Source organism: Bos taurus, chromosome 2, assembly GCF_002263795.3.
Source record: "Bos taurus isolate L1 Dominette 01449 registration number 42190680 breed Hereford chromosome 2, ARS-UCD2.0, whole genome shotgun sequence".
NCBI lineage: Eukaryota > Metazoa > Chordata > Mammalia > Artiodactyla > Bovidae > Bos > Bos taurus.
Window position 1 is genome coordinate 89,714,075 of NC_037329.1, and position 14,324 is coordinate 89,728,398.

Consider the following 14,324-nt stretch of genomic DNA (forward strand, 5'->3'; position numbering starts at 1 on the left):
TCGTCCCAGATCAGGGATCAAACCCAAGCCTCCTGCATTGGCAGCTGGATTCTTTATCACTGAGAAACCAGGGAAGCCCCCCTTCTACCCTATCTCTTGAATCATGTTAAATAAAATTGGACTTGTTCTTTTTGATGGTAACTTTGGGATGCTTCTAGGCTTTCTTGTTCTAAGGATTGTCTATGTATACACCAAAAAAGCTCTGAAGCATTTTCAATGCTATGAGATAGTTTCTATATGGCATGCTCTGGTTGTTTCTATGCAGTACTTGTTAACTGAACTGGTAAGGGCTACATGCAGTAGAGAGAAAGAGAAACTCCTTTTTTTAGTTCAAGAACATATAGGGTTTCCTTTTAGCTAATTATTGTCTTCTAATTTTATTGCACTGTGGTCAGAGAATGTGGTCAGAGGTGTATTTATTTTACTGTCTGTATATCTATTGCTGAGCATATGTAGTAAAATATTACAAATTTAGTCACTTCCCCTCTGAATTTTTATCTAGTGATGTTTTGTTAATCCCACAACAGAAACCACTTTTCTGTGTTAATTATTCATTATTATTATATGTTTTAATATTTTTAATACACATATCCCTAAACAATATATGGTATTGTTACTAACATTTAGGGTCTTATGTAAGTTGAGAGTGCTCAGCATGTGTGCATGCTCAGCTGCTCAGTCGTGTCCAGCTCTTTTGCGACCCCCATGTACTGTAGCCTACCAGGCTCCTCTGTTCATGGGATTTCTGAGGCAAGAATACTGGTGTGGGTTGCCAATTCCTTCTCCAGGGGATCTTCCCGACCCAGGGATTGAACCTGCATCTCTTGTGGCTCCTGCATTGACAGGTGGATTCTTTACCGCTGCGCCACCTGGAAAGCCCCAAATTATTACTAACATTAAAGATCTTCAGTTCAGTTCAGTCACTCAGTCGTGTCCGACTCTTTGCAACCCCATGAACCGCAGATGCCAGGCCTCCCTGTCCATCACCAACTACCGGAGTTTACCCAAACTTATGTCCATTGAGTTGGTGATGCCATCTAACCATCTCATCCTCTGTCATCCCCTTCTCCTCCTGCCTTCAATCGTTCCCAACATCAGGGTCTTTTCAAATGAGTCAGCTCTTTGCATCAGGTGGCCAAAATTTTGGAGTTTCAGCTGCAACATCAGTTCTTCCAATGAACACCCAGGACTGATTTCCTTTAGGATGGACTGGTTGGATCTCCTTGTAGTCCAAGGGACTTTCAACAGTCTTCTCCAACACCACAGTTCAAAAGCATCAATTCTTCTGTGCTCAGCTTTCTTCATAGTCCAACTCTCACATCCATACATGACTACTGGAAAAACCATAACCTTGACTAGATGGACCTTTGTTGGCAAAGTAATGTCTCTGCTTTTTAATATGCTCCCTAGGTTGGTCATAACTTCCCTTCCAAGGAGTAAGTGTCTTTTAATTTCATGGCTGCAATCACCATCTGCAGTCATTTTGGAGCCCAAAAAAATAAAGTCTGACACTGTTTCCCCATCTATTTCCCATGAAGTGATGGGACCAGATGCCATGATCTTCGTTTTCTGAATGTTGAGCTTTAAGCCAACTTTTTCACTCTCCTCTTTCACTTTCATCAAGAGGCTCTTTAGTTCTTCTTCACTTTTGGTGTCATCTGCATATCTGAGGTTATTGATATTTCTCCCGGCAATCTTGATTCCAGCTTGTGTTTCTTCCAGCCCAGCGTTTCTCATGATGTACTCTGCATAGAAGTTAAATAAGCAGGGTGACAATATACAGCCTTGATGTACTCCTTTTCCTATTTGGAACCAGTCTGTTGTTCCGTGTCCAGTTCTAACTGTTGCTTCCTGACCTGCATATAGGTTTCTCAAGAGGCAGGTCAGGTGGTCTGGTATTCCCATTTCTTGAAGAATTTTCCACAGTTTATTGTGATCCACACAGTCAAAGGCTTTAGCATAGTCAGTAAAGCAGAAATAGATGTTTTTTTCTGGAACTCTCTTGCTTTTTTGATGATCCAGTGGATGTTGGCAATTTGATCTCTGGTTCCTCTGCCTTTTCTAAAACCAGCTTGAACATCAGGAAGTTCACGGTTCACATATTGCTGAAGCCTGGCTTGGAGAATTTTGAGCGTTACTTTACTAGTGTGTGAGATGAGTGCAATTGTGTGGTAGTTTGAACATTCTTTGGCATTGCCTTTCTTTGGGATTGGAATGAAAACTGACCTTTTCCAGTCCTATGGACACTGCTGAGTTTTCCAAATTTGCTGACATATTGAATGCAGCACTTTCACAGCATCATCTTTTAGATTTGAAATAGCTCAACTGGAATTCCATCACCTCCACTAACTTTGTTCATAGTGATGCTTCCTAAGGCCCACTGGACTTCACATTCCAGGATGTCTGGCTCTAGGTGAGTGATCACATGATATGGTATGCATGCTTTAGCAACTTTTTGCTTTAGCAGAAATATTTGTTTTATTTTTTGTCTGTTTGTGAGATTCATTCACAGTTCCTCATTTTTCATGGCTGTATTGTATTTTACAAAGGAGTGGGACATTTTATTCAGTCTCTTTTAGTAGACTTGTAGGTGGTTACCATTATTGTGTGCTAAGATTTACTGATGCTTGGAACATTATGTACACGTCTTGGTATTCTAAGAATTTTAAAAGCATATTCATTTAGGAATAAAATTTTCAAGTCATAGAGTAACATATGCTTTCATCTTTATCAGGTATTGCAACTTGTTCTTTAAAGTGGCCAAATCAATTTATAATTCCTCTAGCAATGTGTAAAGTTTCTAATTTCACTATATTTTCTCTGACATGTAGTAACAGATTTGACCAATGTGAAATAATATCTCACTGTAGTTTAAATTTGCATTTCTCTGAATACTATTTTGCCTTCAATATCTTTTCATATGGTTTGTGGCTGTTTGGGGTTTCTTCTTCTGGGAATTGCCTATTGCCTATTTTCTCCTTGGGTTGCTTGTCATATGCTTATTGATTTGCAGAAATGCTTTCCATATTCTGGCTACATCTACAAAATCACTTTTGTATTTGTAGGTTATAATAATGTTCTTGGAGAATCTTTTCTAGACATTTTATGTCCAGGACTTTAGAACTTGTGGAATTGGCTTGTATATGGTATGAGCAAAGGATCCCAGTTTATCCTTTTTGTATGTATGGAAAACTGTTGTCTCAGCACCCTTTCTGGACATTAATATTCTTTCCCTCTTGATTTACAGGACCACCTTAGTTGTCAGTGTGTGGATTTATTTCTGAGTTCTCATCTGTGTATTGGTTGCTTTATTACCTATTCCTGTGTCATATTACTATACATTTATAATAAATCTTGATATCTGGTAAGGCAGCTTCATTCAACTGGTTGTCCTTAAAGCTTGTACTGGCTATTCTTGGCCCTTCTTCTCCATATAAGCTTAAAAATCAGCTTGCCATGGTCCATGGCAAAATTTTTTCAGTGTTTGATTGGACTTAAATTTGTATAAATTCATTTGGGAATTGATATCCTCATGATATTGAATCTTCTGTCCATGATTATCATACATTTCTTCAGTTATCTTTGTCTTAACTGAAGTCTTCCTTAAAGTTTTATAATTTCTTCTTTAATGTCTTGTGTATCTTTTGAAAGTTTTTTTTTTGTATACCATATAACTTTTGCTGCTCTTGTAGATAGTATCTTTTTTAAAAAATTTACATTTTCTTCCTATTTTTTTGCTAATGGATAGAGATATAATTGACTTTCATTTATTAATCATATAATCCAAGCCTTAACCTCTTATGAATTCTAGCATTTTGTCTGTTGGTATACTTGGGTTTCCTATGTAGAAAGTCTTACTGCTTGTGAAGATTGGTATTTGGTTCTCTGGTTCTTATACTAATGCTCTAATTAAGGTTTTTTCTTATTTTAGTGCTAAGCTCTGTCCTCTAGTACAGTGTTGAATAGAAGGGTGATCATTCTTGTCTTGAGCCTCGTTTTTAAGGGAATGTTGCTAACATGTCACCACTAAGTATAATATTTGCTGCTGACTTTTATTTTTCTCATATTAATAATTACTATTAAACTAGTTATAAATTGCTGCCTCATAAGTCCCTTGCTTTAGATCCATAGATCACTGATTTTAGAGAATTCACATGTTTTTTATATTCAGTCTCCATACTCACAAGCAAGGTAAAACTGTCCATTTATCTAGGTCTTTATTAATGTCTTTCCAATAATGTTTTATAGTTTTTTTTCTGTTAATGTTTTGCGTATCTTTGTTAGACTCATTCCTACATGTTCTCTGTTTTTATACTATTGTATGTGGCACATCTTAAACAGCTTATCACTGGTTTTTAGCTGTTTTATCCTTTTGCTTTCCTACAAGTTTGCTTTCTTACATGCTCAACTGTATATTTGAGCAAACATTTTTTATGTTTTCTTTAGCATTTCGGTGTGTATTATAGTCATTTTTTCCATATTATCTAGTGCAGTTTCTCAGTTTTGGCACTGTTTTATTTAGGGCTGAATAATTCTTTGTTGAGGGGAATATCATTGTGTAATATTCAACAGCATCCCTAGCCTCTGTCTTGTAGATGCCAATCGCCCCACCTGGTTATGATGACCAAAAATGTCTCAAATTGAGTAAAAATTGTCAAATGTCCCTGAAGAGCAAAACTGCCCCTGATTAAGAACCATTAAGTTGGCCTGTCAAATTTCAAAAATTGCCCTTATCTTCTTGAACCTTTGAAAATACTTATTTTTTGTTTTTATTTTTTTAATTAATTAATTTATTTTAATTGGAGGCTAATTACTTTACAGTATTGTGGTGGTTTTTGCCATATATTGACAGGAATCAACCATGGATATACATGTGGCCCCCATCCTGAAACCCCCTCCCTCCTCTCTCCCCATCCCATCCCTCTGGGTTGTGCCAGTGCACTGGCTTTGAGTGCCCTGTTTCATGCATTGAACTTGGACTGGTCATCTATTTCACATATGGTAATATACATGTTTCAATGCTATTCTCTCAAATCATCCCACCTTCACCTTCTCCCATAGAGTCCAAAAGTCTGTTCTTTATATCTGTGTCTCTTGCTGTCTTGCATACAGGGTCATTGTTACCATCTTTCTAAATCCCATATATATGCATTAATATACTGTATTAGTATTTTTCTTTCTGACTTACTTTGCTCTGTATGATAAGCTCCAGTTTCATCCACCTCATTAGAACTGATTCAAATGTATTCTTTTTAATGGCTGAGCAATACTCCATTGTGTATATGTACCACAGCTTTCTTATCCATTCATCTGCAGATGGACATCTAGGTTGCTTCCATGTCCTGCCTATTGTAAACAGTGCTGTGATGAACATTGGGGTACATGTGTCTCTTTCAATTCTGGTTTCCTCATTGTGTATGCCCAGCAGTGGGATTGCTGGGTCGTATGGCAGTTCTCTTTCCAGTTTTTTAAGGAATCTCCACACTGTTCTCCATAGTGACTGTACTAGTTTGCATTCCACCAATAGCATAAGAGGGTTTCCTTTTCTCTGCACCCTCTTCAGCATTTATTGTTTGCAGACTTTTTGATAGCAGCCATTCTGACTAGCGTGAGATGGTACCTCATTGTGGTTTTGATTTGCATTTCTCTGATAATGAGTGATGTTGAGCAGAAGATACTTATTTTTAAACTCTTTCAGACACAGGTTCCTAGTATGTGAGTTTTACTTTGTCTACTGTCATGGTGCTTTTTTTGTTTATGCAGGTGATTTTTAATCATAGACTCACCTTCAGCAGAATGTATGTCTCATATCCTCTGGGTTGGGAAGGTGACCTTATGGGGGTGGCTTGGGTTTTGCCTCTCAAGACCTTACTGAACTTCCTTAGTCTGAAAGTAGTTTTTATGTTAATTTCTTGGTTTGGGATTAAAAGAAACTGTAACAAAGTAGTGAGTATTTGGACTGTAGCCCCACTTCTCCCTTTCATGCTCCCTTCTTTCAAGTGCCAATCGCTGCTGACCTCAGTTCACTGTCCCCAGCGCCGCCCCAACACATAAGCACTGGTATTTTGCTGCATCTGGTTGGCCTGGGTCAGCACAGGATCTGTAGTTTTCCTTTTGATATTTTCTTTGACTATGCCAGATGCTACCACTGAGTAATTTGGATTTTGCTGCCAAACTATACTTCCATTAGTACAGAGGGAAGACAGCACGCCAGTTCTCTTGCTGAGTGTGCGTGACTGGCAGAAGGCAGCCTTGGGTGTAATGGCTAGAGGAAACGAACTGAGCTGATCATATTTTAAGAAGCAATTATCTGATTTTGTTAACTCTTAATGGTATTATTATATCATTGATGGTTATGAATTATAAAAATTACTGTGTTTAAAAAGGGAATTGAACATTTCTTTTCTAATAGCTCTGTTTGATTCTTTTTCAGTATGTCTAGTGAATGTACATAACATCTCATTCCTTTTTTAAAAAAATAGTTTTGTTTACTTTTGGCTGTGCTGACTTTTCTCTAGTGGCAGCATGAGGGAGCTATTAGTGGCTTCCCATGGCAGTGGCTTCTCTTGTGGTGGAGCACAGGCTCTAGGGCTCACAGGCTTCAGTAGTTGCAGGGCATGGGCTCAGGAGTTGCGACTCCCAGGCTCTAGAGCACGGGCTCCATAGTTGTGGTGCATGGGCTTAGTTGCTCCACAGCACGTGGAATCTTCCTGCAGCTGCTGCTGCTAAGTCGCTTCAGTCGTGTCTGACTCTGTGTGACCCAATAGACGGCAGCCCATCAGGCTCCCCCGTCCCTGGGATTCTCCAGGCAAGAACACTGGAGTGGGTTGCCATTTCCTTCTCCAATGCATGAAAGTGAAAGTGAAAGTGAAGTCACTCAGTCGTGTCCGACCCTTCGCGACCCCATGGACTGCAGCCACCAGGCTCCTCCGTCCACGGGATTTTCCAGGCAAGAGTACTGGAGTGGGGTGCCATCGCCTTCTCCGGAATCTTCCTATCAGGGATCAAGCCTGTGTCTTGGATTCTTTACCAGTGAGCCACCAGGAAAGCCCCTCATTTCTTCTTGTGTTTACTTATTTTATACTTTCTAGTGTGTATAAGTATTTTACAGATTAATTTATAATAATAGCAACTGCAGAATTATGACTTTTAATGAATAGAAAAAGAACTTGCCTTCCTTTTTTGGAAACTAATAGGTAGGTTTAAAGTCTTGTTAGCCTGTGAGTAGAGTACAGATTTAGCCTCTGCAAAACACATAAAATTAGCATTAAGCTTTCAGATTAGAAAAATAATGAAGTAGTCTGAGTACCAGTTTTTCTACTTTGAGTAAACAATCATTTTAAATTTCATTTCTCCAGTTATTCAGAATGGCTATGTTTAAGTGAGGCTTGGATGAATGAACATGGGATTGGCATAGACACATTAATACTTATTAACAAGCCTACATTAACTGAAGTGTCTATTTTATTAAAAACTAACCCTTTTAGACTATCAAGAGGAAGGCTAGTGTGAATGGTGTGCATGAATGGCTTATTTTAAAATAAGATATTTAAAATTTTTTTAAATCAAATTTTAAATAAACATAATTTTGTTAATTTCAGACACTAAAGTACTCCTTAATATTTCCATTGGTGGGGAACTCCGGAACTCTAGGGAAATTGTGCTTCCTCTAAGAATCTTTCAGTTTTTCTTATTTTTGACAGCAAGGGCTATTTAACATCCCATATATCCCTTTTTGCTTTGATTACCAGGAAGCTCAGGACACATTCAGGGTCTGCTAAAATCTGTTTAGGCCTTTCTGGCCTGCATATTTGCATTGTATTCTTTATCCCTCCACCTCATTTTGACTTTCTAATCTAATTATTTTCCTCCTTGTTCTCATATAAATTTTTTTTCTACTTATGTGTTTGTTGTAAGATGCTTCATCTTTTGTAACCCGAGATTGTATATTAATAAATAAAATAGAATTGGTGTTCCTTTCAGTAAATCCTGCTAGTTTAATACACGTGTACACAAATATGCAGCAACAGTTATCAACCTACAGTTAGGTTATTTCCCAATTATTTTTTGCTAAGATTAGCTTTTAATCTGAAATGTTCTCTGCTAGAAACCAACAGGGTATTGTACCAGAACATAAGAGCTTATTTATTTATTTATTTAAAAAATTTTTTATTTTATTTTATTTTTTAACTTTACAATATTGTATTGGTTTTGCCATATATCAAAATGAATCCACCACACGTATACATGTGTTCCCCATCCTGAACCCTCTTCGCTCCTCCCTCCCCATACCATCCCTCTGGGTCATCCCAGTGCACCAGCCCCAAGCATCCAGTATCGTGCATGGAACCTGGACTGGCGACTCGTTTCATATATGATATTATACATGTTTCAGTGCCATTCTCCCAAATCATCCCACCCTCTCCCTCTCCCACACAGAGTCCAAAAGACTGTTCTATACATCAGTGTCTCTTTTGCTGTCTCGTATACAGGGTTATTGTTACCATCTTTCTAAATTCCATATATATATGCGTTAGTATACTGTATTGGTGTTTTTCTTTCTGGTTACTTCACTCTGTATAATAGGCTCCAGTTTCATCCACCTCATTAGAACGGATTCAAATGTATTCTTTTTAATGGCTGAGTAATACTCCATTGTGTATATGTACCATAGCTTTCTTATCCTTTCATCTGCTGATGGACATCTAGGTTGCTTCCATGTCCTGGCTATTATAAACAGTGCTGCGATGAACATTGGAGTACATGTGTCGTAAGAGCTTATTTAAAATAAAATATAGCTATGAAACTTTAAACAGTGATCCCCATTTATAACTTAAATTTTGAAAGAAAATAGGTTGAGTTCCAATGGAAGAAGTTAAGAATACACCCATGGCATGAACATCCCACCATTCCCACCCAGTTCCTGCATCTTTCTGCAGATCTGTTCAACATCCTTTTTTCTACTGATGCACTCAGCAATGCTAGTGACAATTGCTGTCCAGCAATGTGTTGTGAGTATGGGATTCTGACCCTCCTAAGGGGCTCAGGGTCCAAAGAGGTGATCAAAACTTGGCAAGGCTCATGTTCAGCCATGGTGGCAGGTCCTGTGAGCAGTCATGATGACACTGTGTAAAGTGCCTGTGACTTTGGGAGGATGGCAGCAGGTGTGAATGAGGGGTTTTCAAGTAGAACAACTGGGAAAAAAGGGTGAGGTAGAGACAGAAACTGGTTTTCTCCCATCATTTTTGACACCTTGCAGAGTCCCCTTTGCTAAGATTTCTGTTTGTTCAAGCCTACTGGGAGTTCACCAAAAAGGGGTTAACCCCCGTGACCTCAGTTTCTGTGGTCTAGAGAGCAGCCTAGTCATTGGGCTCTTCCTCTGCCCCTCACCATTCATCTGTCACTTCGTCATTAATTCCTTAGTAGTGATTTTCCACTTACCACACTTTATACTCTGATAAATTCTGATAAAGCACGTGGGATTTTTTTTTTTTTTTGAAATAATGTCTCTGGTTTCATTTCTTTTAAAATGTAGGTTATCTTCTTTGTCTGTCCTGATTTTGGGATCAGTTGCTTTGTCTCCGGAAAGGATCACTTCTGCAGACTTAACAACATGAGTTTAATCTGCTAAATTAGACCAGCAAGAAAAGAAGAGCCTATACCTGGACTTTGAGGCATATGTTATTTTGCTTGGAGGATTAAAAAAAAGTTCCCTTTTAACCACAGAACTCCTCCATTGGAAAGGATTTTGAAAGAAATGAAGAAAACCACCAGAAATGAAATCAGTAGCTTCATGGCCTTCTATTGACTGGACTAGACTTTTCTTCCTGCCATTCCTTGGAATGACACTGTACAGGATGTCTGCTGAAGTCATCCATCAGGTAGAAGAAGCACTTGATGAAGAGGAGAAGGATACACTCCTTTTTTTGTGCCGAGATGTTGCTGCAGATGTGGTTCCACTGAATGTCAGGGATCTTCTGGATATTTTAAGAGAGAGAGGAAAGCTGTCTTCTGTGAGCTTGGCTGAGCTGCTCTACAGAGTGAGGCGGTTTGACTTGCTCAAGAGGGTCTTGAATATGGATACCCCGACAGTGGAGGCCCTCCTGCGCAAGCACCCACATCTGATTTCAGACTATAGGTAATTCATCAGCCCCTCCCGAGGCTGCACCAGTAGAAGGGAGGGAGGGAAGAAGATCTAGACTTCAGAACCATAGAAACATAGAGGACATTAAGCAGGTTCATCCCTTTATCTACCCACCGATCTTATTGCCCTGTTGATGTTCATTCTTCTGAAATGTTTGAATCCTTAGTACATGTTTGCTTAAAGTAACTGTGTAGAAGGTCAGATTGAAACTGGAAAGGACAGATGGTATGTGTTTGCCCGATGGGTAGAATGGTAGAGAGACAAATGACTAAGATGAGATCTGCTGTGTTCTTTGCTAGCCTGTGATGTCAGAGCTGGGCAATTTCCTGTTCTGAGAAAAGAAAACAACAAGCCTGACAGTAATCTTCCTGACCTTTGAGAGCTTTGTGATCCTTCCTGAATTTCCTCCGGTCTTTCCCCTGCCAAGGAAGTTAGTGGGTGAGCTAGTTTTCAGTGAGTTTCTGTGAGGTTCCTACTCCCGGAGGCTCTGGAGAGCCCAGATTGAAGGTTTCTTCAATTAACCACATCTAGACTCCCTTAAGTTCAGAGAGGAATGGCCATTGGAGCTCCCTTTAGTTCAGACAGCCTTTGAATTGTTCCTTCCTCCTGGTCTGTCTACAATGCAGAAGACCCGGGTTCGATCCCTGGGTCGGGAAGATCCCCTGGAGAAGGAAATGGCAATCCACTCCAATAGTATTGCCTGGAAAATCCCATGGACAGAGGAGCCTGGTAGGCTACAGTCCATGGGGTTACAAAGAGTCGGACACGACTGAGCGACTTCACTTTTACTTTTCTGGTCACAGAGCATTCTCTTGAAGGCCCAGAGGAGCACAGAAAGGACAGGAAAGGCTGCATTTCTGGGGAAAGAAAGATAGTTTGTAACCTTAAATTTGTGATTCTTTTTTTCTCTGGACCACTGGGTCTTTAGTTATATCATTATTTGGAGATATCATCATTTGGAGATGATATACATGATTAAAAACTGTATTAAAGAGAGTTGCAATCAGTGTGGCCCTTGGAACGTGGATGAGACTTGAGATTAAAGGTCTGTTTGAAGCCTCAGAACCAATAGCCTCAGCCACATAGTCTGAGCCGGCCACTGCCATCAGTTGGGCCTTCATTTTCCTACTTGTGAAACCAAGAATAATATCTGATTTCACAAGTGTGTTTGTAAGGATTGATTGTGATAATTTAGTTTGTGAAGTACTTTTAAAAATTATTATATTTTAAATTATGTAAAGAACTTTTTAAAACCAGGTAGCACTCTACCAATATAAGGGTTAATTATCGTTGTTGCTGTTTTTCTTAATCATCTTCCATTTCTCCAACCATTATATGATGTCAGAAATCTTAAAACTTTTCAGGAGGCACTGACTGGGTTTTTGTGAAAAAAGTCAGGCGACTCTCTCCATCTTCTGTTTCCTTGCTGTAGTGAATGGAGGCAGTTTGGGGACCTTTGAGTAGAGAGGCCAGGGAATGCTAGATTCATTTATTCATCTATTGAGTGGGCTTTATTGTGGGTTGACATATGCGAGGTGTTTGGTAAGCGCTAAAGCAAAATGAAGAATCTTCCATTCTCAAGAATCTGAGAGTCTAATTGGGAAAATGGGCTTCTAAGCAGTGATGACAATGACCAGGCACTAATGACAATCATGAGATGTCCTTGGGAGCCCCGATAAAGCTTGCTGGTACTCCAGCTGTAACAGAGGTGACTAAGTGAGGAGGGGCTTTCTACACAGTCACAGTCTCCAGGATATAGATGCCTTTTACCTTTTGAGTTCTGGAGCAAGCCAGGACAGCTTACACGTTACTTTGATTCATGATCTTGTGATTCAAAGTATTGTCCCTGTATTAGCAGCTTCAGCATCACCTGGGAATTTGTTAAACTGAGGGGATGAGATCATTTTGAATTCTATTTACGTCTTTCATCTTAGTCATTTAGGTTCTTCATTTATTTCACTTATAACTTCTGGGAGAGCTAGGGGATTCTTTGGGGAAGTTTTTATTCTCTTGTTCTTTTCATAGCAGATGGAAAAAGAGGTACCATGTTCTACTGAAAACTCAGAAGGGATAAGTTTCCTTTTTGAATTTGCTTAAGATCTCCTGGGGTGATCTATGCTTTCTGTTTTCTGGGGGACACATTCAAAATAGGGGCAAGAATTAGTCTTTTAACCAGTTTTTGGCCTAGAGGAGACCTACGCTCTTAGTATTCTCACTAGGACTTGTGTCTGAATTTACTAAAGAACCTTGTCTGGTTTTCAGGGTGCTGATGATGGAGATTGGTGAGGATTTGGATAAATCTGACGTGTCCTCATTAATGTTCCTCATGAGAGATTATACGGGTCGAAGCAAGATAGCCAAGGATAAGGTGAGTTTTCTTTCTTTTTCTTGATTCATGTTCCCAAGAGTCTTATCAGAGGTTGGGAGTTGTTCTCTATGGTATGAAGAGAGGGAATCAGGCACTTAAGCAAGGAGGCCCAAATTGAGGGTGAAGGTGGGAAGGGAGAAGAATATGAAGGTTTTTTCATAGTAACACTGATGGGAAGAAAATTGGTTCCTGAATTGAGAGGCAATAGAGTGATGTTGGCTGGTGTGGCCCTGGGTGTGTGTTTCCTCCTTGTATTTTATCCTTTATTTGTATAAAATCATAGGCCTGGCTTATCCTTCAGCTTCTCTCCCTGGTTTGGCAGATCATCTGGGAAGGTTAGGAAGTCCCATCTGTTCACGCTGAGCGGAAACAGATGGGAAGTGCTGGCCCGCTGCCATCTTGCTCTCTGCTGTTCCCCTCTCCTCAGCCAGTTCAGGGTCAGTGTGGAGTCATCAGGCTTTGGGGGAGATGGGCAGGGGAAGGTCCTTGAGACTGATGAATCCACAGAGTGGCAGAAGTATAGATTTGCAGTTCAAAATGAGCTAGGGGTGAAATCTCAGGGATGCTATGGTCACTGGAAAAGTAGATCCCAGCTGGCCTGATATGTACTTCCGACCTGTGGACAGGCCAGGAAAAGCTCGGGTCTCTAGTATCAAGGATCTGCTTCTGAGGACTTTGGTAAATCATTGCTTAAGAATCTCCTCATGTTTCTTAATGATTGTTGTTTCATTTCTGAGATCTAGGAATATAGGGCAACTGTGTGCCCCTATTATCAAATGCAAAATGGAAAGTAAAATAAAAAAAAAAAAAACAACTCATTTTTTGGCGTCCCCTAGTCCACTTGTTTCTCAATCATTTATGTAGATTTAATTATGATTATTAATTGAAAAATAAAGATAGCACATTAGTAACCAAATGTTAAACAGAAAGAAAGTAAAACCAAAAGTGATGCCTATTTCTGAAATGTAGTTCTTTCACAATCCCTATGTTCCAGGCTGAACAAATAGCAAAATACCCTCACCTTGTAATTTTACCACCTCATGTCTGTCCACTGTATCAGAATGAACTGGAATTTCCAGCACTGGTTAAAATATTTTAGGAACTTCAGGGCTATATCATTTAGAATTTTTCTAGTAAAAACATTTCCCCAGCTACCGTCTCACTTCCCTTTTTCAGTAAATCCCTTAGAGTTTTTCAGTATGACACCAGCCTGACTTTTGGGAAGAGAATTAACACAGGAGGATTTTATTTTCAGGCCTGCTTTCTTAATCCTTCATGCAAAAAATGACTCATGCATCTATTCCCAACCTAGGTGCAGGTTGGCCCCCTCAAAGACTTACCTCTTTTCTGGGTAAATTCCAGGATTGTAATTTGCTCATGGTCTTGGAGAGACAATAAAACAAAGCACTCTGGTTTAGGATCCTTGAAGGTCACTCAGAGGACTCCTCTGGTCACATTTTCTTATTGTTATAAATTATGCAGCCTGAGGTTTGCATATGAGGCCTGATGGTCAGCCGTACTGACATTTGTTTTTTGTTGATGGTTCTCTTAGAGTTTCTTGGATCTTGTGGTTGAATTGGAGAAGCTAAATCTGGTTGCTCCAGATCAACTGAATTTATTAGAAGAAAGCCTAAGGAACATCAACAGGATAGACCTGAAGACAAAAATCCAGAAATACAAGCAGTCAGGTGAGCAGCATTTTGGCCCTCTCTGTGGCCTAATGAAGTACCTATGTGTAGTGGGTTAGGTTGGTAGAGATTCATGTGTACAATGGGTGGATGGAACAGAACCCGAATGTCCATGGCCCTCACC

The 14,324-nt window shown here is 39.5% G+C and overlaps 1 protein-coding gene across 7 annotated transcripts in view; it reads left to right on the plus strand.

Annotated features, from left to right (window-relative positions):
• CFLAR (CASP8 and FADD like apoptosis regulator) overlaps positions 1-14,324 on the plus strand; it is a 58,270-nt gene that overhangs the window by 9,901 nt on the left and 34,045 nt on the right. For 6 of the 7 annotated variants that reach the window (XM_005202603.5, NM_001012281.2, XM_024999538.2 and 3 more), the window contains 3 exons: positions 9,536-10,138; positions 12,407-12,512; positions 14,065-14,200. In XM_005202603.5, coding sequence (XP_005202660.1) covers positions 9,777-10,138; positions 12,407-12,512; positions 14,065-14,200 — 604 coding nt within the window. In that variant the 5' untranslated portion in view covers positions 9,536-9,776. The remainder of the gene's footprint in view (positions 1-9,535; positions 10,139-12,406; positions 12,513-14,064; positions 14,201-14,324) is intronic. The other variant, XM_010802165.4, reaches the window with a different exon arrangement.